General features: G+C 41.8%; 1 protein-coding gene across 2 annotated transcripts; it reads right to left on the bottom strand.

The window, feature by feature from the left end:
• On the bottom strand, positions 1–27,700 carry PITX3 (paired like homeodomain 3). Of its 2 annotated transcripts, XR_010909711.1 has the most exons (5): positions 27,487–27,700; positions 4,016–4,128; positions 2,755–2,960; positions 664–1,537; positions 1–466 (listed from the first exon to the last, which is right to left on the bottom strand). XR_010909711.1 is itself a non-coding variant. In XM_067466949.1 (4 exons), the coding sequence occupies exons 2-4, from the start codon at positions 4,122–4,124 to the stop codon at positions 992–994; spliced, it is 861 nt and encodes a 286-aa protein (XP_067323050.1). In that variant the 5' UTR covers positions 4,125–4,128; positions 27,487–27,700; the 3' UTR covers positions 1–991. The 2 variants fall into 2 exon arrangements, 1 of the variants encoding a protein (XP_067323050.1); XM_067466949.1 differs by having other exon boundaries at positions 1–1,537.

The raw sequence follows: 27,700 nt of genomic DNA, 5'->3' as shown, positions 1-27,700 counted from the left end.
TTTGGTGGAAATTTCTTCGGGTTTTATTTATGTATCAATTAGAGTTATTCTAGGAGAGTGGAAGAGCTCTTTATTGCCAAAGGAAATCAATAGGATTCTGTGTGATATGGGAATGTTGATCATTCACTCCTACCTTGGCACAACATGAAACCAAAGAGGGAATGAACTGCATTGATCCTTTATCCATGTAAGGGGATGTCCTTGGAGTTGGAGGATCATGTGCCGGCATCTTAGGGACTTTCGGAGATATTTTTTTTCCTGATGTCAAAACTCCGTACCTCTCTCGGTCACATGTGGGCAGCTTCTGTGGCAGTCTTGGAAAACAGTGTGAACTTGAGGGACCCCAACAGGTGTTTCCATTCAGCTTTACCCCAGACTCTTCCCATGTCTCTCACACCTGCCTTCACACACCTTTCATCTTTACCTGGAAGCAAACCTTCCTTTCCGGGTTACAAAATGCCAAATTCTGCAAAGAAAAAAGAAGAGACAAAATATTGTGCCCATAAGGCATTTCACAATAAAGTGTAAACATTGGTTAAATATGCATGATCTGAGTTGCACAAAGCTGATGTTTCTAGCTCAGAATCCTATCCTCCGCTGCGCGTTTCAAGAGGGCAGGAAGCAGTCGCATAACAAAGAAATAAGAAACGCACACGGACATACATTATGAGTGGTGTTAGCAGCTGCACCAATTTCCCCGGGTTCCTCTGTATTGTTTCATGAACTGGTTGCCTGTTCGTGGGCTGGAGCAGGAGCAAGAGAAAGGCTATCGCATTACACGAGTGGACTGAAAAATGAGCTCAGAGCCTGGCCAGCATTCCTCTTTCCCAAACGGACTTTCAGCGAGCAATTGTTTTTCACTTTACCAAAAAAGATTGTCAGACATTTGTAACTGTATAACTAAATGGGCCTTCCTGGAATTTAGTCTGGTTGGCATTCTTGGGCTAAAGGCCAAGTTCTTGGAAGTAGGGTGGGGTGAGGGTCTGGCCCCTCATACTGGCCGATCCACAGCGTATTGGCAGGGGCTCAGGCTGGAGCTGGCTGTCTGCACCGCTGGATAGGTGAAGTTGGCATGCTGCTTTGCCTTCAGCCTCAGGCTTGCCAGGCTGGAGTTGCACGTGTCCCTGTACATGTAAGGGCTGGCCGAGGATGCATAAGGACAGGTACTGGATGAAACAGCAGAATTGAGGCCAGGACTGTTGAGGTTGTTGAGGCCTGGGCCTGGCACACCAGTCACTGTTGAGGGAACCATGGAGGAGGGCATGGGCATGGATCCAATGGAGCTGGGTGTTGAGAACATGGGCTGCGATGAGAGAGGAGTGACATTCATGGAATTGAAGAAGGGGAAGCTCTTGGCTGACAGAGTGCTGGCCGCGAGGCCTTTGGTCGCCCAGTTGTTGTATGAGTAGCCACCATACATCTCATCATAAGGCTGCATCAGTCCATTGAACTGGGCTCCAAAGCTGTTCTTACAAAGTTCTGCCTGCTGGTTTCTTTCTCGCTTCCTCCATTTTGCTCTGCGGTTCTTAAACCACACCTGGAAGAAAAGGGAATAGCTCGAGTCAGAATTTTTATATGACCAGCAAGGAGTGTGCTTGCTCTGGAGTAAATGACAAAAGCACATGTAGATTTGTGGTAAACAGGAAGAGCAGGCATATGTGGAAGCAGCCCCTCATGTACCCATGTGGCAATTAGCCTGAGGATTGTCTTCTTTCCTTCTTGCCTGGTGTACCAAATGTTTCTGCCTCCCAACCTATCTCCCTTTCTTTGCCCAGACAGAACAGATGCTTGTGACACATGAAAAGGAGCCAGGTATGCAAGGTAAGTGAAGTGGTGCATGGGATATAGTATATATAAAACTTTATTTATATACCGCTCTATCTCCCCGAGGGGACTCAGGGCAGTTTCTAAGTAACAGACACCAAAACATACAGAGTAACCAACATAAGCATAAAATTATCACAATAACATAAGCATAAAATTATCACAACAACACATATATATTAAAAGTAATCCTGCTGGTTCTTCATGTCTGTCTGTTAGGGCCAAAAAAAAAAGGGTCAAGGCAATTAAAAAGGGCTGGTCCGAGGCTAGTGCAAAACCAGAATATGGGGGGCCAGGGAATTGGATAAAGTGCTATAACCGACTAACAGCAGTAGTAGGTATGGGTCTGTGGAGGATCAGCTCCTCCTCTTCCTGCATGCAGCAAATGTCCTTTTTTCGACAAGGCAAAGGAATGGAGCTACCAGGCAAAACAAAAACACACAGCATGTCTAGCTGCAGAATAGTCTCCCCTTGCTCATCTCCTGAGGATGGGCTGCCATGTGAATGTTCATATGGCAGGCCCAACTTTGGGGGCAATACAAGCTCACAAGTAATCAAAACTGTGAGTGTTGCATTTTGGAGAGAATGGCTGACAGAGCTATAACTTCTTTAGAGAAAACCTGAATTGCTCAAAATAGGAGCTATCAAAACAATACAAGCACAAAATCTTATATAGTTAGTGTGCAGACTTGGAGGAACCCACCATCCCCACCCGCTGGTAGCTGCCTTTCTCGTGTGAAATGGGCTTTTGTGAAGAGGAGATCCTGCACACGAGCTACAACAATGTACAGTGGGTTTAGGGAACAAACTTCAGTAATGGCTGAATGGGGTTAAAGACACAAGCACACATGGAAGTCTGTTCTGCTTGGCCTGTTACTTGACTTATCCTTCAACCCATATGCAAGAAAAATAGATTTGGTCCCATCATACCCGGACTCTTGCTTCAGTCAAATTGGTCCAAACAGCAATCTCCTCTCGGGTACTCATGTCAGGGTACCGGTTCCTCTGGAAAGTGGCTTCCAGCTCCTGCAGTTGTTGGCTGGTGAAGTGAGTTCTTTGCCTGCGTTGCTTTTTTTTCAAGGAGCCATCCTCAGGATTGGAGTCATCAGTCTGATTCTGCTGTGACTTCTCTGTGTCTGTGAGAAAGAAAGCGGGGAAATCTATTACAGAGTTTCACGATGGTATGAGTTTCCAAGAGTCAAGAGGCAATAATCTTACACAAGGATTTTAATTGATGCAAGGGATGGAGACATATTATGCTGCAGACACATGCTGAGCTCTTTGTTTACATCAGCTCAACATACAGACTGGCATTTTGTTAAAAAGAAGATCCACGAAAGCACAGGCCAGCCAGCCTGACTTCAATACCAGGAAAATATAAGCATGGATTATACAGGAATCTGTTTGATGTATCTTTATCAGAAGCATGGATTTTTCTAGAACAAATCATGCCAAATTTTCTTGTACCTTTTTTTATTGGGTCACCAGTTCAGTAGATGGTGGGAATGTTGTGGGCATCATATATCTGGATTTCAGCACATTTGATAAGGTTCTTCGGGATATTTTAATTAAAAAATTGACTAAATATGAAATAGGTGGATACACCATCAGTTGAATTCAAAATTAAGTATTGTGCTCAAGAAGTTGTCATTAGTGGATTTGCTTCAAATTGTGAGGTAATCCCAAGTGAAGAGCCACAAGATTCTATCTTGGGACAATGCTCTTCAATATTTTTTTATCAATGATTTAGAACATTGGTTCTCATCCTTCCTAATGCTGCCACCCTTTAATACAGTTCCTCATGCTGTGGTGACCCCCCAATCATATTTTTTTCATTGCTACTACTGTTTTCCCAATAGCTACTTCAAAATTTCATCCCTTAGGTCTGTCCACATTTGTGTAACAATGTTGTTCTTCAGACTACAGGCTGTCCCTGAATTATAATCGACTCCTAGTTAAGAAGTTAATTAGGATTGTTGTTGCTGTATGCCTTCGGACTCAGGGTGACCCTAAGTCTAAAGTTTGGGGTGGAGGCTTGGTAAATTACCTTGGAGGGCCGCATTCAATCCACGGGCCTTGGTTTGGGGGGCCCTGCTCTAGTCTGTTAAGGAGAAATCAAACTTCTCTTTTGTCAACTTCAAAATATCTGTAATGGAAATAGGTTATTATTTAGAGTGTTCCTTGTACTTACCGCTGTGCTCTTGCCCCTTGCAGCTGTGCTCATGTTGAGGGGTCCCAGACTCCGAGAGGGACAGAGTGGGGCTGTGGGCTTCTGAGTCTGTGAGCAGGTTGAACTCCATCTGCCTGGAAGAGATATTGGAGAATTCATAGATTAGTATGAAAGGGTTCTTTACTTGGAAGCAAGTAATGCTATAAATATGTGTGGGCCAATTTGGTTTGGGTCCACCTCACATGGGAAGATGAGACATCTGTTTTCCACCGTTTTTGCTCCCAGTGCCTTATTTATTTATTTACAGTATTTATATTCCGCCATTCTCACTCTGAAGGGGACTTAGGGCGGATCACAATGCACATATACACGGCAAAAATCCAATGCCATTTTTTACATACAAGACATCCAGACAGATAGAGGTCATTCAGCAGTTCTTTCACTTCGGATCCAGGAGGTTGCTCGATTCGGTCACAGGGGGAGCTGTCGCTTTGTCCACTATGCCTGTCACTATGACACCGAGCCTTTTTGATCATAGTATTTCCTCCTTGCCCTCCGGCATTTTTATGGTGCCATAAATTAGCCTCCTTGCTTAAGCGGTCTCTAATTTCTCTACTCACGGCTCACAGTTGTTTTCAAACTGCTTAGGTCAACAGTGAGCTGGGCAATTTTTTTAACAGCTATTTTTTTAACAGCTATTAACAGTCGGGCGCTCAAGCCCAACTCGGGCTTCGAACTTGCCACCTTTTGGTCGGCAATGATTTATTGCAGCTGATTAACCAATTGTGCTACCAGCCCGGCCCACAAATTGTGAAATCACAATTAGAGCACGAGAATACTGCCTTCATATGAGCATTGTCTCTCTATGAGTTCTCCCTTACAAATAGTTCCGCCCCCTTATCTCACCCTCAATTTTTAAATGATTTTATGTAGATGCGGCCCGCTCTTTGTCATTATGTTTGGTTTCTATGTTCTGTGTATATCGTTTATATGCTTTGATGTTTTATACTTTAATATTATGTTGTTTATTTTACTGCAATTTGTATTTTGTGTATTGTAATTTGTTGTTCGGGCTTGGCCCCATGTAAGCCACTCTGAGTCCCCGTTAGGGGAGATGGTGGCGGGGTATAAATAAAGATGATGATGATGATGATGATGATGATGATGATTATTATTATAACAACGTTCCCTGTCCTCTCATGCTATACTCTTTTGAAAGTGTTTGCTTTTATAGACAAAAAGAAATTCACCAATAATTACTTTTCTCGGTACTATCTTGCTAGGATTTGAAATGCAAAAATTAAATTCAACTTTAACGTCAATTTTGTGGTCAGGGTGGTCAATGGGCGTACTGTGAGTGCAGCTATCAGTGAGTTGAGAAATGTATAAAGGGTTTTGAAAAGTATAACTGCAGCCATATTTTATATATCAAATCAAAATCAAAATATTTATTTCGGTCATTGACCAGCACAGGAAATAGTGTCACATTTCCAGACAAACCTGGCATGTTTGGTACATTAAAAATATAAATATAACTACTAAAAACACAATATGGGTGAGGGAGCAGAAGGGGGAACAGGGTAAAAACATACAATGCCCAGATCCATCACCAAATTGTAGATTCAGGGAAGAAGATTACTGGACACACAGTTGACTTTTGGAACTAGTCATTCCCTGGCGGATTTTGTATGCTGCTGCACAGAACTTTGCAACACTGTAGGTTGTAGCTGAATTAGTATCTGCAAGTAGCAGGGAGGTATAAAATTGTCCTGAATGGCTTGGGTGCTTGTCTATCAGAGGTAAGATAAGCCTGGCACGGATATCCCTGTAGAACGGGCACTGAAGGAGCACATGTTCTATTGTTTCTACATGACCCGAGTCACAGGGGCAGAGTCTCTCTGGGAAAGGGATCTTCCGGTAGCGGCCTTCGAGTACAGCTGATGGGAGAGCGTGGCATCGGGCCAGGGTGAAAGCCCTTCGATGAATAGGAACCTCTAAGTATGTTAAATATGCCATAGGGGAGGCAAGGTATCTGCTGTCTTCACTGATAAGGAAGCTTGGAGCCGAGGCCAGATCTAGTTGGCGCTCTGTGTCTGTGATACCTTGTTTAATAAGTGCTTTGGCTTGATTGTAATCTATAGCTAATAGTAGACCTGGAGAAAATCCCAACGAGGAGATTTTGGATGCTACCGCCTGCTTCCATGTGGATTGGAAGTCATCCTCCATGGTTAGTGGGGCAAGGTCAAGGGGTGCATGGGACAGTCTGAGCCAGAGGTTAAGTATGGCCACCCACACCCTGGCCTCCACTCTCATAAAGCCCGTCTCTAGTCGCAGGGTGGCATTAGAAACGCATTTAGGTACCTGCAAGGCCGATCTCAGAAACTTGGACTGAACCACCTCTAATGGGGCAAAACTGGGGAAGGGGCCCAGCTGAGCCCCATACAAGAGTTGGGCTAATGACTTGGCTTCAAACAGCTTGAGCGCTGCCGGTGTGAAGTGGCCCCCTCTTGTCCTAAGATATTTAAGAATGGCAATTGAGCTCCCCTGCGCGGTGTTGGATACTTGATCCCCATGAGCTCTTCTGCTACCATTAGATTGGAAAACTACACCTAGATATTTTATATATGCATGTATATATATGTGTGTGTGATTTTATATATATATATAGAGAGAGAGAGAGAGAGAGAGAGAGAGAGGATAGCATAGGGAAATGTTAACACCCCTGTGGTGTTTGTTTTGCTCTCTGCCCCTGATCAAAAGATTTCAACTCACTTTCTGTCTCTGTGATAATTGGATTTTGGAAAATTGAGCTTGTTGTGGAAACAGGGCTTGGTGATAAAGTTTCAATTAAGACACCTTTCTCCCATGATAACTCTTTCAGGAGTGAACTCCCCTTCCGAGGGTAGATTTGTCTCTTTTCCTTTTGTCTCACCCCCGTTCTTAACTAGGAGTCATTTGTAAATTGGATGATTGGGGGGGTTACACAATTATATTGCATGCTTGTAAAATACAGATTTCCAATTGTAATTTTATTTCTGTGTTTGGTTTCAAGAGGTTTGCGTGGACAAACTGTGGTCAAGAATGTACTGAAATGAATTTCTCTGCTATTATGACTAATACTAAATTTTTGTGAGCTGCTAACGTTCTTCAAAATGGGGCAACACAAACTGACCTTCTACTACCACTAGAATAATATATTATTATTATTACTTTAAGGCAAGATGGGGAAAACAAGGAGAGGGGGTGCTAAGTCTGACCAGAGCCATTTCCAGAGTGGAAATTGTGTCTGCTTGTGAGTTTTCTGGCATCTTTGCTATGCGTTAAATTATTTCCGTACTTTTAGCTTACACTTTTCTCTACAGGCATGATCACACCATGCTGTTATAGCAATACATTAATTCAATTTTTACTTCAGCATTAGCATGTAATGTCATTACTCTCTGGGCCAGGGGTCCTCAAACTTTTGAGGGCCAATTCACAGTCTCCCAGACTGTTAGGGGCTGGCTATAGTTTGAAAAAAAGAAATGCACAAATTTCTATGTGCACTGCACATATCGTTTTTGTAGTGCATTTTTTTAAAATGAAAGAACAATATTTAAATGAAGAACCATTTTAACCAACATAAAGTTACCAGAATTTCAATGGAATGCATGAGTCTGCTTTTGCCTGATCAGATACTCAAGTTAATTAGGGTTGTTGTTGTTGTGTGCCTTCAAATAATTTCAGACTTAGGGCAATCCTAAGTCTAAAGTTTAGGGCAGGGGCCCAGTAAAGGACCTTGGAGGGACACATCTGACCCAAGGGTCTTAGTTTGGGATCCCCTGCTCCAGGCATTGTTGCAATGCAGGGTAATTGAAAATGTTTTTCTCGCACTTTGGAAATAATCTGTTAATGAGATATCCAATAGTCTCCTGGGGCGGACCAGCTTAATGGGTCCTCCACCCCCATGGAGGTTAGGGGCTGTGGTTAGTCTAAACCTAATCAGGTGATGGTTGGTCCAATTGAGAGTTCCTCCATACCGACACTTCCTTCCCCATATGCCTTAAAAACCAGATTAAGAGTGTGTCCAGTTACATGAGTGGAGCCAGATATCATTTGGGATGGCCCCATGCTTGTCCCGAGCCGTCCCAAACAGGGTGGACTCAGCATGGAAATTGAAATCCCCTAGCACTATTAGCTGTTGGGACTCCAACACCAGGCCTGAGACATTCCCTGCTAGCTCAGGTAGGGAGACTGTTGTGCAGCGGGGTGGGCGGTACACCAAGAGTGTGTCTGGCTACATGAGTGGAGCCAGCTATCATTTGGGACGGCCCCATGCTTGTCATGGCAGCCATGAAGTCCTGAGCCGTCCCAAACAGGATGGACTCAGCATGGACAGGGTACCTGATCACAGAGATGGACTCATGAGAGACCACAGCAAACCTGCCTCCTTGCTCCCCAGGTCTCGCCTGCTGGTGCACCCCAAAACCCGATGGATAGAGCTGGTTGGTCCTCTCCCCCCAGTTTGTCCAACCAGGTCTCAGTGATGGAAGCCAGGTCCGCGTATTCATCCACGAGTAAGTGCTGGATGGTAGTTGTTTTGCCATTTATGGACCTAGCATTTAACAGCCCTGAGGGCCTGTCATTTTGGCTATCTGACCTATCTTGCCTAGGGGTCGCAAAGGTTCTGTTGCGCTTTTCCCTGGGATGGTAACTAGTTTCAGTGTAGTTATCTCATACCGTTCCCTTCCATGAACAATCCATCAGTGGGCGTTGTGTGAGTGTTGCCAGGTTATCCCTCCTTCAAGGATTCCCAAGGAAACTCTGGCAGAAAAGCCCCAGATCACTTTGCATCTCAGTCGGGGGAAATGGCTTTCCTAATACGTTTAAATCCCTTTAAATTTCTGATTGTTTTTGTTTGCTGTTATACTGTCATAATGTTAAAGCATGTTCCACTATCATGCCATCATGCCACTGCACCACTTATTACGGGTACATTAGAATAAAATAAACTAACCAACCATAAAGAAAGAAGTAGGGCACAGGAGTTGGTAACGAGGCTACTTAATATAGATGAAAATAACGGTAAATGACATTCTTGAAGTTCAGATTTGGGAAGACTACAATAGATGGTGTCAACAGTCAGCTACCCTCACAAGAGTGGCAGGAGTGGATGTCAAACTGAATAATGAGGCATAAAGAAGTGGTGCGATAAAGCCCTAAAGTCAATCAAAATGCTATTTAAAAAATTGAATGCTTACACTTTAACAGACACTAATATCTACTTTTTCCTAATATGAAAAAATTAAGGATTTTAAAACAAAAAATTAAATGTTACGGATTTTTGCCTGCCTACTTAAGAGTATGTGAATGCAAATATAGCATTCTGACCCAGGTCTATACGCAAATAAAAGCTCTCACCCCCACAGCCCTCTCCCTTTTGGTGGCACACATATATGTGAAATGCTAAGGAGCTGTGTTTGCTCTGATAACTTTTCATGCAGTATTTTGTGCAAGAAGGGGACCCCATCTGTGGCTCTTGCTCTATTGTCATGGCTTTTGCATGATTCCTGGAATTATGCAGAAACACACATTGCATTAATTCCTTGGATTAGGACTTGATTAAGATGTGTGTAACTTTGCTGTCTCTGAATGTATTAAGGCCCCTTTTCAAGGAAGCAGCAGATGGAATTTCTTCCCAATGTTTGTAGATGATAATTTCCCCCTCTTTGACAGCTATTTGCATGCGATTGCAGCTGCCAGACTCGCAGTTTCTTCCTTTCCAGAGACCTAAAATGATATTGCTCAAATTCAGTCTGCTCTTTCATCTGCTTAAAAATATGTATCTCTCCTTGCATTTCCTAGATTTTTTTCTTGCAGCAAGCTAAATTGCATAACAGATAGGTTCTGAGCAACTACAGAAGGCTTTACTTGAACAATTTGGCTAATTTTCTAATAAAAAGCTATGCATCACATCTCTCAGACCTTTACATGCTTCAATGAAAGAAGTATTATAGGCCTGCTCATCTCTTCAATGATGCTTGCATGCAAGTGAGTATGCTTCAGCATGCAACTTTAAACATCTGAAGAACATATTGTTATTATTATTATTATTATTATTATTACTACTACTACTACTACTACTACTAGCTGTACCTGCCACATGTTGCTGTGGCCAACCTTCCCTCCCACTTTCTCTCCTTCTTTCTTTCCTTCCTTCCTTCCTTCCCTTTTTTCTTTCCTTCTCTCCTTCCTTCCTTTTCTTCCCTTCCTCCCCACCTTTTCTTTCCCTTCCTCTTTCTCCCCGTTCTTCCTTCTCTACCTATTCTTGGACTGCAGCTCCCAGCAGTCCTCCTGATCTATCTATCTATCTATCTATTAATCTAATCTAATCTAATCTATCTGGAGGATTGCTGGGAGTTGCAGACCAGGAATAGGAAATTGGAAATATGCAAAGATTGGGATGCTCTCAAAGAAATCCAAAGAGAAGAAAGCTTGCAGCTTGGAAGCAGAGCATTTGGATCACCTTCCTCTCCTAAAGGGCCTGGTCTAGGGGATGCTGGGAACTTTAGGCCTGAAGAGAGTGTGGATATGCTATTGCGTGTTTTGTTTGCCACGGGGAGTCGTTTTGCGTATGCACTGTAGTGTCTTTTTGCTTTTTTTCAGTGTTTTTATGGGTGATGGTCACTTGTTGACCTGATAGGTGTATTGTGTCCAAAATTTGTGTCAATTCATCCAGTGGTTTTTGAGTTATGTTAATCCCACAAGCCAACATTACATTTTTATTTATATAGATTATTATTACTGTTATTATTATTATTGTAATTATTCTACTACTACTACTACTACTAGGGAGCCCCCGGTAGCACAATGGTTAAATCCTTGTGCCGGCAAGACTGCTAACTGAAAGGTTGGCGGTTCAAATCCGGGGAGCAGGATGAGCTCCCGTCTGTCAGCTCCAGCTTCTCATGCAGGGACATGAGTGAAGCCTCCCACAGGATGGTAAAACATCCGGGCACCCCCCCATCCTTGCAGATGGCTAATTCTCTCATACCAGAAGCAACTTGCAGTTTCTCAAGTTGCTTCTGACACACACACAAAAAAAATACTCCTCCTCCTACTAATATGAACCCCACCTTCCTCTTAAATTTGTGACACAAGGTAGTTTAAAGTTAAAAAGAGCAACATAGTTAAAACATCCAAAAAGTGAGCTTGTAGGGAACTCCCTATACTTTTCTCCTACGGAGATTAACCTGTCAGAGCCTGTCTATTTCTTTTGTCCTTTTCTTTTCAGCTTGTGGGAAAATATCATTTCATACTGCTGCTGTTTCTCCAGCAAATTAAGAAAGAATTATTTTCTGGCTGCTTCTAAAAGTAATTGATCTGCACTTTCTGTTTTGCTTTTCAACAACAATCAGAATTTTAGATTCTAAAAGAAATCCCTATCTGCTTGATGATATGAATTAACAGATAAGTATATTAACTAAAAGATCGGAAATACTGGACACAAAAGAAATAAAACAACTAAAATAAGCACACTGTTTTGGCATCAATTTAAAAAATGTTGCACGGAAACAGGTTAAATCTAACGACAATAGAAGAAAACAGGCCCATCTCCAAGATGCTCCATTATGTATGTATATGCACATTTAGGTATTCCAAAATACAACAATATCCTAAACACTTTTCAGCAAAAGGATACTCAACTTATATTCTTTTACAGTAGAATGATAGAATTTGTGCGGTGATATTACGTATCTTTTGGGGCATCACTGCATATGCTTGAACCTTGAACTTGGGGCACCACTGTATATGCTTCCTTGTTGCGCTCTTCCTCAAATAAGGGATTCAGAGTGTTGTTGATTCCTTTGCGATTTTGCAACCGACCTCCGAGATATTAAAGAGGATCTGTGCTACTCCTTGTACTATTTTAATATGTTGCCACTGTTGTCTGCCTGGTGGTGCTTTGAGGCCTTGGGTAGCAAATCTGGATATGTTTTGATCTCAAGCATAAGCCCGCAAACACACAAAAACCAAAAAAGTAATGGAAGTTCAAGCAAAGTTCATCCATTTCTTGTATACAAGAATAGGGGGAGCATAAAAAATCAGCACAGTTTTCTTACACTTGGGATCTTAATGGAATTAAAACAGGAAGCAAGGGAGACGATTAATCATGGAAAGATAAACAGCCACTGTAAGCCTCTTCCTCAAAAGTAGCGGAGGGTCCGTCAATAGGGTGGGATGCGTGCCGCCTCTGTTCCCTCCTCCTGCTTCATCTGCCTTATCTGAATGCAACTCCATTTAGCTCTGACCCCTTTGGGGTGCCAATTACTTAAATTACTTAACACATTCAGGGTGGCAGTTCCCCCTGTTGCTTTTTGAGATCAGCAAATGTGAACACCATTTCTGGCAAGAACATGGGAATGCATGTATTCATAATTATCTTTAATTATTCACAATTCATTAATTAGTAATTAATTATCTGTTTTACAATGTTTGAATTTCCTTTGTAAGCTTTTAGGCACTTTCAAATCTAAATGTAGTTATATGTTTTCAAATAACTGAATCACTATTCTATGAGGATTTGTTTTGGAACATGGGCTGGATCTACACTGCCTAATAATGCAGTTAAACTGCATTAATTGGAAGTGTAGATCTAGCCAAAGGGAGATAAAAATGGTCTGTGAAGGAAATGCTTTACTTTCCATCTGTTTTCACAGATATTTAGAGGAGTTTGCATTTGTAGTCCTAATGTGCCATAGGCCCCTTCTACGCAGCTGAATCATTTATTTATTTACAGGTTATCACCTATAAAGCCCTAAACGGTTTGGGACCCGCCTACCTTCGTGACCGTATCTCGCTCCACGTACCAACCCGGGCCCTTCGTTCCTCAGGAGAGGTCCTCCTTTCGCCTCTACCAATCTCACAAGCTCGTCTTGTGGGCATAAGGGAGAGAGCCTTCTCTTCTGTGGCCCCCCACCCCCGAGTTTGGAACTCTTTACCTGGGGAGATCTGGAAAGCCCCTTCACTGGAAACATTTAAAAAGAACCTCAAAACCTGGCTTTTCTGCTGCGCCTTTGGCGAGTAGGTGCACAGCATGATATTTTACACCCACTCAACATTTTTGACTAATGGAGTTCATGCCCTCCAAATAGGATGTTCTGCCCCACAACTCTGTGAGTTTTATGAGTTCCATTTAAACGTCCTGCTCTTATTTTATCTCATCATAGTCTGTTAATTGTTTTTTATTCGGAATCTGTGGCCCGGCCATTGTCATCTCTATCGTGATTGTGTCTATTGAAATTTTTATTTTATTATATTATTATTATTATTATTATTATTATTATTTTGATGTCATTTTGATAATGTTGTTGTTGCCTGTTGTATATGGTTTGATTTTATGCTGTATTATGTTGTCCGGGCTTGGCCCCATGTAAGCCGCTCTGAGTCCCCATCGGGGAGATGGCGGTGGGGTAAAAATAAAGATTATTATTATTATTACTATTATTTACTGTATTTGTATACCGCCTTTCTCAGCCTTTTGGCAACTCAAGGCAGTTTACAGGCAGCAAGTCAATATACATAATATCAAAATGTACATAAGAACATTCAATACAATATAAAACCACAAAAGAAACAATAAGCAACAGCCAGGAGACAGGTATTTTTAAAGTCCTCATTCCCCTTTCTCCTCTTAGCAGGCTTGGGGTGGGGGTGGATGGATAATCCAAGTTATCAAAGACAAAAATACACATTATCTGATTTGAACTGGATTACCTGAGTCTACACTGCCATATAATACTACTCAAAGCAGATAATGTAGATTTCATACTGCTGTGTAGAAGGGGCCATAGAATCACAGAGTTAAAAGAGACCTGTTCTACCCCCATACTAGCTATTTATTTGATGATGCAGGGAACAGATTGAATACTGCACATTTGATATAAAAACAACAATTTATTAAGGAAGAGATCTTAAACTTCCTCTCCTCAAGTGATTTACTGCTAGTCTTTGTGAGAGGGAATTAAAGTCCTTGAAACAAAACCACAGTTCTGGCTGAATGTCACTTTATAATATGGTTTCAATTGGATCTCAATGTGTTATATCTATGATACGGCTTTACTTTGCGTCTTTATTTTTATGTAGTCTTGATATAATTTCTATGACTTGTGTGGCTTTGGCATGACTGACTGTGGCTTTGGTATGATGTTTTATTTTGTGGTTCTTCCACCTTCCTTACTCATCACTTTCCAATACCACACTGCCTGATTCCACAAGGAGCCAGAAGGGTCTTGGTCGAGGCTCCACCCCAGAGAGGAGTCTTAAAGGGACAGGGCGAGGGAGGATTCAAACACAAGGAGGAAGAGGCTATCTAAACTAACCCAAAAACTATGCATAAAATGCTAAGATCCTCTAACTAAATGATGGCTTAACAGGAGTAAACAGTAAGAAATCTTGAGGAAGCACGACAAGATCACAGGTGCTGTCTAGTCCAACCCCCTGCCATGCAGAAAAAGCACAATCAAAGCACTTCTGACAGATGACTATCCAACCTCGGTTGAAAAGCCTCCAAAGAAGGAGCTTCCACTAAACTCCGAGGCAGAGAGTTCCGCTGTTGAACAGATCTCACAATCAGGAAGTTCTTCCTAATATTCAGGTGGAATCTTCACTGCTCCAACCATGACACCATATTAGTTCCTAAAGCTTCATAGAGCACAGATTAAAACAAAGCATGGCAGAACAGTAAAGTTAAGACAAGAAATGAGTGGGATGATAAGGTTTTCATTGTATGTCTTTCAGATGGGAGATCATTTTTAATTTTGTGATTATTGTTTTTAGGTGGGAAGAGGATGGGGAAATAGTTTTTATGGGTGTGTTGGTGGCATAAGTCAGTGCTTAAACTTTTTCCGGTCGTGGCTCCTTTCCCCCCAAAACATTTTTATGCAACCCCAAGTATATGAAAAAGATAAAAAAACAAAACATTTGCTGATAATAAATCATTTGCAAGGCTTGCTAAACAAGGCTGGTTTTTCTTTTTGCGGAGTACAGCTGAAGCATTTTCTGCAGAGTCCACTGTAAACATGTTGCTAACAGATTTGTGCAAATGTCTATAACTGCCACTAGGTGGTGTGCTTTTACTTTTTACTGTTGCCATTTTTTTTGCTAAGGGGACCCCATTTGGGGTTGGAACCCCCAGTTTAAGAAGCAATGGTATAAGTGATGTAATGGGAAATTACCGGCTTTATAAATAGTGAACTATTACTTATCATGCTGGAAAAAATATATATAATATAATAATATAATATATATCAAAGTGTTAGCTCAAATCTACTTTTAAAAAACAATAACATAGGCAAGCTATTAAAATACACTAATTTAAACAGTTTTGAAACTATTTAAAACATAGTAAAGAAGATAAAAATAAAGCATGTCCCATTGAAAGACCCTTCTATCTTATTAGTAAGGTAAAGGTTTTCCCTTGACATTCCCCTTGTCTAGTCATGTCCGATTCTGGGGGATGGTGCTCATCTCCATTTCTAAGCTGAAGAGCCGGCGTTGTCCATAGACAACTCCAAGGTCATGTGGTCAGCATGACTGCATGGAGCATCACCTTCCCACCAAAGCAGTACCTATTGATCTACTTATATTACTTAGACCTACTTAGACCCCTTTGGCCTCTTCTACACTGCCATATAATCCAGTGTATCAAAGAAGATAATCCACATTATCTTCTTTGAACTGGATTATATATGTGTACACTACCATGTCATCCAGTTCAAAGCAGATAATCTGGATTTTGTATGGCAGTGTAGAAGGGGCCTCAAAAACAAACCAGCAGATGTGGATTATGGTGATATGTTAGTGGGTTATGGTGAGATGTGATTGGGCATGCAACTTGTTGGAGCAATACCCATGATAAACCAAATCTCTGAAATTGTGGTTATGTTAACTATTATGATTCCCCTGGGATTTGAATTAGGAGAAGATGGGAAACAGCTTCTCCCTCTTTCTGCTTTAATTAAGCTCGTTAGTTGGGCTACTGGTGAATACCATAAGAAATACAATGAGGATTAGAATCTAAATTAAATTGAAATCAACATTCCATCCATTTATTTGCATTATGCAAACATTGTAAGGTCTATAATATTGGATGGACTAGGGTAGATAGGCATGCATACATCAAAAATATTGTTACCTGGCTACATCTGTTTTGATTTGTTGTTCTGTTGTGTACCATAACTAAAGATAAAAGGTTTCCCCCGACATTAAGTCCAGTTGTGTCTGACTCTGGGGGTTCGTGCTCATCTCCATTTCTAAGCCAAAGAGCCGACATTGTCCATAGACACCTCCAAGGTCATGTGGCCAGCATGACTGCATGGAGCGCCGTTATCTTCTTACTGGAGCGGTACCTATTGATCTACTCCAATTAGCATGTTTTCGAATTGCTAGGTTGGCAGAAGCCGGGGCCAACAGCGGAAGCTCACGCCACTCCCCGGATTCGAACCTGCAACCTTTCGGTCAACAAGTTTAACATCTCAGCGGTTTAACCCATTGTGCCACTGGGGGCTCCTACCATAACTAAAAACTAAAATAACCAAAACAAACTGTGTTCTATTAAAAAGAAAACGAACATGTAAACTCACAGTATTGAAATCTGTATTACAGTATTGTGTAAATTAATTAAGAAGTAATCTAACAATATAAGGTAATGTTGTAATGGGCGGGATGCAGAAGTGTCATAAAAAGTCAATAATTCCTAAACTTTCATTTCTTTTTCAAATATTGCCCATACTGATACCACTTAAATATCAAAGAAAATTCTGATTGTCTTTGTAATATGTAAAACATTTCAGGATGGTTAGAAATGATATATGATAGGTTGGAATGTGCTATTATATACTGCAGTCCTATGAATTAGACACATCCAAGTCAACTTATTATATCAGCTGTCCTGCTCAAGCCTTACAACCATATATCTATAGCAGTGGTTTCCAAACTGTGGTCCGTGGACCACCAGTGGTCCGAAAGATCTAAAATATGTTCTGCAGCATCACTGTTGCAACAAGAGCGACTGGTCTCGCAAAACCCTCTTATAGTGTATAGGCTTATTAAATGTTTTTTCTGTGGGCGAGCAGATGGCAACTACTGTATGGCATATGTTCTGTAGAGCTGATGTGGTCTATCCAATGCAGTTTTCTGAATCAGCACTCCAAATAACCAAACCGAATCTAAAGTTGACCAAAAACTGATTCATGTTGGAGAGTGGTGCCTGGTCAAGTGGTCCCTGGTCAAAAAAAGGTTGGAAACCACTGATCTATAGGAGCCTAAATCCTCTTAAGTCCATATATCTATAGGAGCCTAAATACTAAAGACACCAGATCCCATCTGATCTTGGAAGTTAAGTAAGGTGGGAGACCACCAACCAATAAAAGGTCCTGAAAGCTAGATTTCAGAGGAAGGAATTGGGAAAACTACTGATGAGGATTCTTTGCCCAACAAAACCCAATGAAATTAATAAGGTCACTATAGGTCAACAAGTGACTTGAAGGCACATATATGAAAACACATAAATATGTAATGCAACCCTCCTCTTTTCTTGCTTCCTTTTATTGTTGTTGTTGATATAATCATATTGTTGGAAGAGATCATAAGGCATGTGTGTGTGTTTTCAAGGTGTTTCTGTCTTTTAGTGATCCGAAATGTAAGAGGAAAATAAGAGGGGGGAAGCGGTGAGAGATCTAGTGCCTCTGACAGTCCATTATCCAATGTATGTTTGCAATATGGTCCTTTTGCCTCTTCCTTTCCTGAACGCAGATTGGACATCCGACACTTCTCACTCCTTAAATGGTAAAAGGTTTTGCTCTATAGCTGGGCTTTCCAATCTTTTGGCTTCCCTGAGCAAAAGAAATCCTTGCAGAATAATCTTAATTATGTGCTACCAGTTCAGAGGGTGTTTTAAAATCATAGAGCAGGTCTCCTAGCTTAACTGTTTGCAATTATCATGCAAATTATGGACAATATTTTGATATTTGTAGATGTAATATATACTACATCTATTCCATTGTCATCTACAAAGTTTGCGCTCAAGAACCAAACAATCAAGTTTTTTAAAAAACCAAAAAACATAATATTTTAAGTAAGGTTAATATTTTAAGTAAATCCCCCTCCCATGGTACAGCAACTTAAATTGAAATTGCTGACGGAAAGGTTGGCTGTTCGAATTTGGGGAGCAGGGTGAGCTCCTGCTGTTAGCCCCAGCTTCTGCCAACCTTTGCTGTTGTTCATTCATTCAGTTGTTTCCGACTCTTCGTGACCTCATGGACCAGCTCATGCCAACCTAACAGTTCAAAAACATGCAAATGTGAGTAGATCAATAGGTACCGCTTCTGTGCTGATCGCATGAACTAGGAGGTGTCTATAGACAATGCCAGCTCATCGGCTTAGAAATTGAGGTGAGCACCACCCCCCAGAGTCGGACACAATTAGACTTAATGTGAGGGGCGACCTTTACCTTTACTTATGATTTTGTGTTGGACCACATTCTTAGGCATCCTGTCCTATGGTAAATCCATATTGCTGGAGGTTGTGTAGCACAGGCAGGTCTCGATCTGGACTGCCATTGTCCCTGCTGTCACGGCATCACAGCATCATTATTCCAGAGGAAACTGTGGCATTATATTGTCTTTTTTGATAGGATATAGTACTGACACTTTGCCAATAACACCCAGAATATAACATTAGTACGAGGGAGGGAATAAATGGATTTTGTGGGCATGCTGACTGCCCCATACTGGAGATGCCGCTTTCCAGTTCAGTTGAAAGAGGTTCTGACAGAGGTATTGTTTCACTGTGATTGTGCTCTGCTTTAGACTGAAGCTCTGTTGTCCACTGCACTCTCTCCGAGCATTAGAGATCCAATGTAGATTAGATCTAATATAGTAAACAATCAGTTGGATGTTTTGGTTGAAGCAGGTAGAAATGCTCATGGCAATAGGAGGGGAAGGAAGTGTATCTTTGTCATTGTGAGATTACTTCATTAGCACTCAGGTTCTCCGCAGAGGCCCAGATATTTATCTGCTTAATCTCTGGAATGTTTCAAGGGATTTATCTGTTGATCTTGACACTTTGATGAGCTCTGTAATAAGCCAATGATCTTGATGTGTTATTTAGTTAACAGTGGTTATTTGCTGATTACATTTTACTACCCAAAATGGGATGTTCTAAGCAAGTGACATATCTATATGGATATAACTGAATTAAATCACAATTACCCGCTAAATCCTATATATCTTCTACCACAGTGTTTCTCAACCTTCCTAATGCCGCAACCCCTTAATACAGATCCTCAAGTTATAATGACCTCCCCCCCAACCATAACATTATTTTTGTTGCTACTTCATAACTGTCATTTTGCTACTGTTATGAATCGTAATGTAAATATCTGATATGCAGGATGTATTTTCATTCACTGGACCAAATTTGGCACAAATATCTGATACACCCTAATTTGAATACTGGTGGGATTGGTGTGTGTGTGTGTGTGTGTGTGTGTGTGTGTGTTTATTTTGTCATTTGGGAGTTGTAGTTGTTGGGATTTATAGTTAACCTACAATCAAAGAGCATTCTGAACTCCACCAACAATGGCATTGAACTCAACTTGGCACACAGAACTCCCATGACCAACAGAAAATACTGGAAGGGTTTGGTAGGCACTGATCTTGAGTTTTGGAGTTGTAGTTCACCTACATCCAGAGAGCACTGTGGACTCAAAAAATGATGGATCTGGACCAAACTTGGCACAATACTCTATATGCCCAAATGTGAACACTGGTGGAGTTTGGGGAAAACAGACCTTAACATTTGGGAGTTGTAGTTGCTGGGATTTATAGTTCACCTACAATCAAAGAGCATTCTGAACTCCAATAACAATGGAATTGAACCAAACTTGGCACACAGAATTCCCATGACCAACAGAAATACTGGAAGGGTTTGGTGGACATTGACCTTGAGTTTTGGAGCTGTAATTCACCTACATCCAGAAAGCATTATGGATTCAAACAATGATGGATCTGGATCAGACTTGGTACCGATACTCTATATGCCCAAATTTGAACACTGGTGGGGTTTAGGGAAAACAGACCTTGACATTTGGGAGTTGTAGTTGCTGGGATTTACAGTTCACTTACAATCAAAGAGCCTTCTGAACCCCACCGATAGAATTGGGCCAAACTTCCCACATAGAACCCACATCACCAATAGAAAATACTATATTTTCTCATGGTTTTTGGCAACCTCCCCTCGCAATCCCCCCCCCCCCCGGGGTCCCAATTCCAGGTTGAGAAACGCTGCTCTACCACATTTTGAAGGCAAATTGTTCTGCAGAAAGCAGAAGATCTAAAAGGAGCTGGATAACAGTCTCATTCCGTTATAGTGAAAACCCATATGTAATATGGTGACTTGCCTTTTAGGCTCAGCATTTCTATTCCATGCTGATGGTTGAACCTTATATAAAAGAAGAATTTTATCTATTGCTCTTTTTAAAGCCTACGCAACAGTGATTACAAAATTGGGAAGGAAACACTGTATGTAGCCGTCATGATGGGATATTTCATCTCTCATGAGATGCTTCTCAGCCTATCTGATGTGGGGCCAGCTGTTATTCTTTCCCAATGTGCCCATTGGTTGCAACTGTTCCTTCTTTCCTGGAAGCTCACTGAGAGCTGGCACCCATCCAGGGACCACCGCTTTTAATAGCACTGATGTAGACAATGCCATTTGGTGAGAAGAGGCACCTTGTCATGCTGATTCATGCAACCTCTACCTGGCACACAGAGAAATACTGTACTTTGAAGACAATGTAGAAGGTTCAACTACTGCCAAAGTCTGCTATCCTTCCTGTTAGTAAATGCAAACACACCCAACCTAATCTGTAGCAACTGTGATTGCCAACCATCATCTTTACAGTTGGGTTTAAAGTGTTACTGCATAATGCTCATGTATGTCTAGATGTTTTTGTTAAAAAGCTGATTCTAAAATCTGGGTTGAATTATCCAGATGGGGCTGTGGTAGCACAGTGGTAGTTGCAGGAAAGGCCGCTGACTGGAGGATCAACAGTTTGAAGCCTCAAGTCAGGGTGAGCTCCCAACTGACAGTCCAACTGCCTACCAAGTAGTTTGAAAGAATGCAATGTGAGTAGATCAATAGGTACCGCCTTGGTCGGAAAGCAGACATGCCAACAAAAAGACCAAAGATGTTTTGATATCCATAAACAAAGACGTTTATGGACATCTTTCCATCTCCTTCGTCATGGAAAATGGAACAAGAGCACCTCCTCATGGCCAGAAGTTGAACACCGCCTCCAGAAGCCAGATATGGAAAAAGGAGAAGGCCTTTACCTTATCTGTGTATTGTATGTCGCTGTTTGTGTAAAAAGTAATATAATAATAATACTTTATTTATATTGCACTCTATCTCCCCGAGGGGACTCAGAGCAGATTATAACATACACAGATAGGCAAACATTCAATGCCTTTAATACAGTGGATTAACAATGACACACACATAAATAGACAGAACAAAGTAAAGGCTTTCCCTTTCATCTCCAGCTTTTGGAAGCGGTGCTCAACTCCGGCCATGGAGAAGTGCTCTTTTTCCATTTCCGAGGAGCTTGTTGTCCATAAACACCTCCTGGCCGTGTTGCCAGCATGGAAGCATAGGTGTCTTTTATTACCTTCCCGCCAAAGCAGTACCTATTGATCTACTCACATTTGCATGTTATCAAACTGCTAGGTTGGCAGGAGCTAGAGCTAACAGTAGGAGCTACCCCAGCCCACAGCTTGGAACTGCCAACCCTTAGGTCAGCAGATTCAAAATTTTAAGGGTTTAACCTGTTGCGCCACCGCGGCCCCTTGAATATAAGGCATTGAATGTTTGCCTTATACGTGTACTGTAATCTGCTCTGAGTTCCACCGGGGAGAAAAAGCAGAATATAAATAAAGTGTATTATTTATATATCAATATAAGTACCATACCTGAACTCTGATAAAAATGAACCATCTCTGAGTAAAGTGGATGAAAGGAGTGGACTAGGAGAACCTAAAAGCACCAACCCTTATTGATGAGTCATATCACAATCCAAAATTTTTGGCCCTGGAAAACTGCCTCCGAATTATATTCAAGGTTGACTGGGTAGATGCCGGTAATTCCTACTACGTTATTCACACCGTAGTAGGAATGCACTGCAGGGAAATCTTACAAGGGTGTTACATGATGGTGCTTTCAATTTGTCATAAAAGGTAAAGGTTTTCCTGACATTAAGTCCAGTTGTGTCCTACTCTGAGGGGTGGTGTTCATCTCAATTTTAAGCCGAAGAGCCGGTGTTGTCCGTAGACACCTCCAAGGTCATGTGGCCAGGATGACTGCATGAAGCGCTGTTACCTTCCCGCAGAAGCAGTACCTATTGATCTACTCACATTTACATGTTTTTGAACTGCTAGGTGGGCAGAAGCTGGGGCTAACAGTGGGAGCTCACCCTGCTCCCCGGATTTGAACCACCAAACCTTTTCATCAGCAATTTCAGCAGCTCAGCGGTTTAACCCACTGTGCCACCAGGGGGCCCATTTGTCATACTCTGTCATTTTCCCATCCATTCTTCCAACTTTCCCTTATTGAAAGAAGGAAATCCATTCTGGGAGAAAAGACAACTACAAAGTGTCGATTATATGGTGATACTAAATGTTCTGTCTAGAGCAGGCATGGGCAAACTTGGGCCCTCCAGGTGTTTTGGACTTCAACTCCCACCATTCCTAACAGATCCTTCTGTTTCCCCCTCAGCCACTTTAAGCTCTGATAAGCTTTGTAAACACTGTGGAGCTCGCTGTGTTTCATCCATAAACAGGTCATCAAAAGGATGTCCAGGGAATGATATAATACTATGTAACATGAATTGTGTGGTGGCACAATGGGTTATACCCTTTGTGCCAGCTGGACTGCTGACCTGAAGGTTGAGTTGCTGACTTGAAAGTTGACAGTTCAAATCTGCGAGATAGGGTGAGCTCCCATCTGACAGCTCCAACTTGCAGGGATATGAGAGAAGCCTCCCAGAAGGATGGTAACACATCTGGGCACTCCCTGGGCAACATCTCTGTAGATCAGGGGTCCTCAAACTAAGGCCCGGAGGCCAGATACGGCCCTCCAAGGTCATTTACCCGGCCCTCGCTCAGGGTCAACCTAAGTCTGAAACGACTTGAAAGCACACAACAACAATCCTATCTCATCAGCCAAAAGCAGACCCACACTTCCTACTGAAATGCTAATAAGTTTATATTTGTTAAAATTGTTCTTCATTTTAATTATTATATTGTTTTTAAGTGTTTTTTGCACTATAAATAAGATATGTGCAGTGTGCATAGGAATTCATGTTTTTTCAAATTATAATCTGGCCCTCCAACAGTTTGAGGTACTGTGACCTTGCCCCCTGTTTAAAAAGTTTGAGGACCCCTGCTGTAGATGGCCAATTTTCTCACCCAGAAGTGACTTGTAGTATGTTCTCAAATTGCTTCTGACATGATAAAAAACATGGTTTTTTTTGTTCCTGAATTATAAATGTCATTTCCTAATTGGTTCTATTATAAAAAAATGGGAAAAGTGTATTAAACTATTTTTGCATAACATCCTGCAGCACATTTTTCTATAGTTTTTCCAAGGAAAATCTCCTCGTGTCTCAACCAATTCAACACAGTTTGTGGCAGACACAAAAACCAAGTTTCTGGAGGATAGCAACTATTTTCAAAGTAAGTACCGCACAACTAATCAGGAAACAACACTTTCAAACCAGGAACAGAAGAGAAAATTCCAATTTTGATACATAGAGTAATATGGGGAAAAACTTGGACGTCTCACAGGTCCGGAGAGATTATCTTTCCCCTTTTGGGCAAGGGGGAGGTGAGTCCCAAGGGTGCCTTTTCCTCTAGGAAGTGAGAGCTCAGAGGCTACGCAGCCTGGGAATCAAAGCATCCCTGTCCCCTAAGACAACACCCACATCCACAGCCATCGAGAGTGAGGAGGGCAAGCTGTGTCCAGTTCTGGGCACCACCATTCAAGAGGGATATTGACTCTAAGCTGGAAGGTGTGTCCAAAGCAGGGCGACTAAAATGATCAAAGTTCTGGAAAGCATTAATCCCTGAGAGTGTTTAGCCTACAGAAGAGAAGGCTGAGGGGAGACATGATAGCCGTGTAAAAATATGTGAAAGGGTGTCACATTAAGGAGGGGAGAAGCTCATTTTCTGCTGTCCTGGAGACTGGGACTGGAATCAATGGGTTCAAATCACAGGAAAGTAGATCCCACCTGAACCCAGACAGACTTTAAAGATGAATTTGATGTGCTTGTCCTCTGTTGAATCTATGTTTTGTGTATTTAAGTATGTATTTTATAGAGGTATGTTTTAATAAGTGTATTTGTGGTGAGCTTGCTGTGTTTTAATGGTTCCGTAATCCGCCACAAGTCATTAGGAGAGGCGTGTAAGAAATAAAATTTATTATTATTATTAACATTAGGAAGAACTTCCTGTTCAACAGTGGAACTCTTTGCCTTGGAGTGTAGTGGAAGGTTTTAAAAAGAGGCTGGATGGCCATCTGTTGGGGCTACTTTGCTTGTGTTTTTCCTGCCTGGCAGGGGTTGGACTAGATGGTCCATGTGGTCTCTTCCAACTCTATTATTATATGATATATAATATATAGGTATAATGTTACTATATATTATATATCATAGACTTGGATGATTCTATGATATATAAATATAAAATACATAATAATAATAATAATAATAGTAATAATAATATAGAGAGATATAATGTACAATATTATCATATTATATATCATGGAAGCAAAGACTTAGATATGTATGTATGTGTGTGTGTATATATATTGTACATTATACCTATATATTATACATTTTATAAATAATAAATTTATAAAATGTATAATATATAAATAATAATATTATATATATGTATAATGTACAATATTAATATATTATTGTATATATTATACATTATATATAGTATTAGATTTCATAGAATCATAGACTTGGAAAATTCTATGATAGAATATATAAGAAATAATAATATATATAGATATATTATATAAAGATATAGATATAATATACAATATTAACATATTATAATACATATTATACATTTGTTTATTTATCATGTCAGGAGCAAACCAGTTGTATTGCATTTTTAACTAACAAACAAAGACAGACAAAACAATATTATACATTATGAATGGAAGATTCTATGATAGATAAATATATAATAATAAATAATATAGAGAGGTATAATGTACAATATTATATTATATTTCATAGAATCATAGACTTCGGTATATCTGTGTGTGTGTGTGTGTGTGTGTATATATATATATATATATAATACTAGCCCTCCCCTGCCATGCGTTTCTGTGGCCTAGTCTGTGTATGTGTTTTGTGTGTGTAGATGTGTGTTTCCGTATATATATGTGGTTTTATGTATGCGTTGTAATGTAAGTTTTGTCTACCATCGAATCTTCCAAGTTATTATTATACATTATATAGCATTGAATCATAGGCTTGGAGAGCTCTCTCTCTCTCTATGGATATATAAAAAGCCTATATACATGTTTGTGTATGTATGTAAGTTTTCCCTTCTCTTTACCGATTGGCAGTCGGGGATGTGTTCCTCTCCCACAACCTAGCAAAGGCTCCACGACGCAGCCGCCCAGGATCCCTTTCAGGGCTGCACAAGGGCAGCACTTCCCTCCCTTTTTCGACTGCACTTCGGCTAAAGACTATCAGGATCCCTTTCCTCGAGGGCCTTCCCAGGGCCCTTGGATCCATGGAAGGAGATAACGGGAAGGGCAATTCAACCGCAATTGTCGCTCTGAAGCTGGGGAAAAGGGAAAAGCATCATGCGCACAAGCCTTGCATCTCTGGGCCCTTCCACACAGCCATAGAACCCAAAATATCAAGGCAGAAAATCCCACAATATTTGCTTTGAACTGGAATATATGGCAGTTTGGACTCAGATAGTTCAGGGACCTTCCAACAGTCCTACATCCCAAAATATTAAGGCAGAAAATCCCACAATATTTCCTTTGAACTGGAATATATGGCAGTGGGGACTTGGGGCCCTTCCACACAGCCCTATAACCCAGAATACTGAGGCAGAAAATCTCACAACATCTGCTTTGAACTGGAATATATGGCAGTGTGAACTCAGGGCCTTTCTACACAGCCCTATAACCCACAATATTAAGGCAGAAAATCCCTCAATATTTCCTTTGAACTGGAATATATGGCAGTGTGGACTCAGGGCCCTTCTACACAGCCCTATAACCCAGAATATTAAAGCAGAAAATCCCACAGTATGTGCTTTGAACTGCTGAGTCCATATAGGTAAAGGTAAAGGTTTTCCCTTGACGTTAAGTCCAGTCATGTCCGACGCTGGGGTTTGTTTGGAGCTCATCTCCATTTCTAAGCCGAAGAACCGGCGTTGTCCATAGACATCTCCAAGATCATGTGGTCGGCATGACTGCTTGGAGCGCCGTTACCTTCCCCTCAAAGCGGTTCCTACTGATCTACTCACATTGGCATGTTTTAGAACTGCCCGGTTGGCAGAAGCTGGGGCTGACAGCGGGAGCTCACGCCGCTCCTCGCATTCGAACCTGTGACAAGTTGACCAGCTTAGCAGTTTAACCCACTGAGCCATAAACGGGACTACACTGCCATGGATTCCCGTTTAAAAGCAGATCATGTGGGATTTTATCCCGCTGCGTGGAAGTTGACTCAACGGGGCGAACCTCATCCTAGCCCAACTCTCAGTCTGGATGTCGAAGGATGACCGGAGTTGTGGTCCTCCGACGGGTTTGACTGGGCCCTTTGGGCAAGTCCGACTAGGATCCGAAAGAAGGGAGCCGAGGCCACGAAGCGGGGCCACCGCGCAGAAGGGATCCGCGACGAAAGCAGAAAGGTGCGGAGTAGAAAGAACCGAAAGGACTCTTTCTTTGACTAGTCGGCCGAATCGATTTCTACCCGCCCGTTTCGAAGCCGGAAATCTATGTGTGACCCTTAAGAGAGCAAACACCTTCGAATCTAATCTACCGCTCTTTCATTCGATTCGCATCCTGGAAAACGCGATCGCGTCCGCGTATCAATCAATGGTAACTATTTGACAACAAAACCGCGTGCGTTAAAACGACGGGTTGCTGTTAGGAAACGTTTCTAGACGGAACAATAACGAATCAGGAAGGAAAGACTCCTCTAAGGCGCGCCTTCTTGGGGTTTTGAGAATCTTGGCGCGGGCAACGTTCGCTCTCGGAACGTTCGCAACTCCAAAGTTCGGGGGCTTGTTTACAATCTGCCGGGGTTTGGCTTGTCGCGAGCGCAACGCCGTCGGAAGCGAAGCCCTCCCAAAAAAAAAAAAAAAAAAGGCAGAACTTTTGGGGGGGAAGGGGGAGTCTCTCTCTTTACTTACGTGGGGTGCAGCCCCCGGCGGCGCGGGTGGGCGGGCGAGAGTGCTCTTCCTCCAGCTCCTTCTTCTTTTTCTTCTCCTCCTGCTGCTCGTCCGCCCTCCTCGGGAGTCCTCCTCCTCCCTCGGCTGGGGCCATGGGCTTTATGGCGGAGGACATCGGCGCCCCCAGGCAGCACCAGCAGCTGCCGCCGCCGGGCAACGCGCGCGCCACGCCCGC

Source organism: Anolis sagrei, chromosome 3, assembly GCF_037176765.1.
Source record: "Anolis sagrei isolate rAnoSag1 chromosome 3, rAnoSag1.mat, whole genome shotgun sequence".
Taxonomy (NCBI): Eukaryota; Metazoa; Chordata; class Lepidosauria; order Squamata; family Dactyloidae; genus Anolis; species Anolis sagrei.
The sequence above is the reverse complement of the archived record's forward strand: the minus strand, read 5'-3'. Positions and strand labels throughout refer to the sequence as shown.

Bases quoted from the DNA above. Each gene is read 5' to 3' on its own strand.
- PITX3 (XM_067466949.1), bottom strand. From the start codon at position 4,124: ATGGAGTTCAACCTGCTCACAGACTCAGAAGCCCACAGCCCCACTCTG. The intron at 2,961-4,015 runs GTAAGTACAAGG...TCTTTCTCACAG, and splicing joins CAAGGGGCAAGAGCACAGCG to ACACAGAGAAGTCACAGCAG. The intron at 1,538-2,754 runs GTATGATGGGAC...CTTTTCTTCCAG, and splicing joins TGACTGAAGCAAGAGTCCGG to GTGTGGTTTAAGAACCGCAG.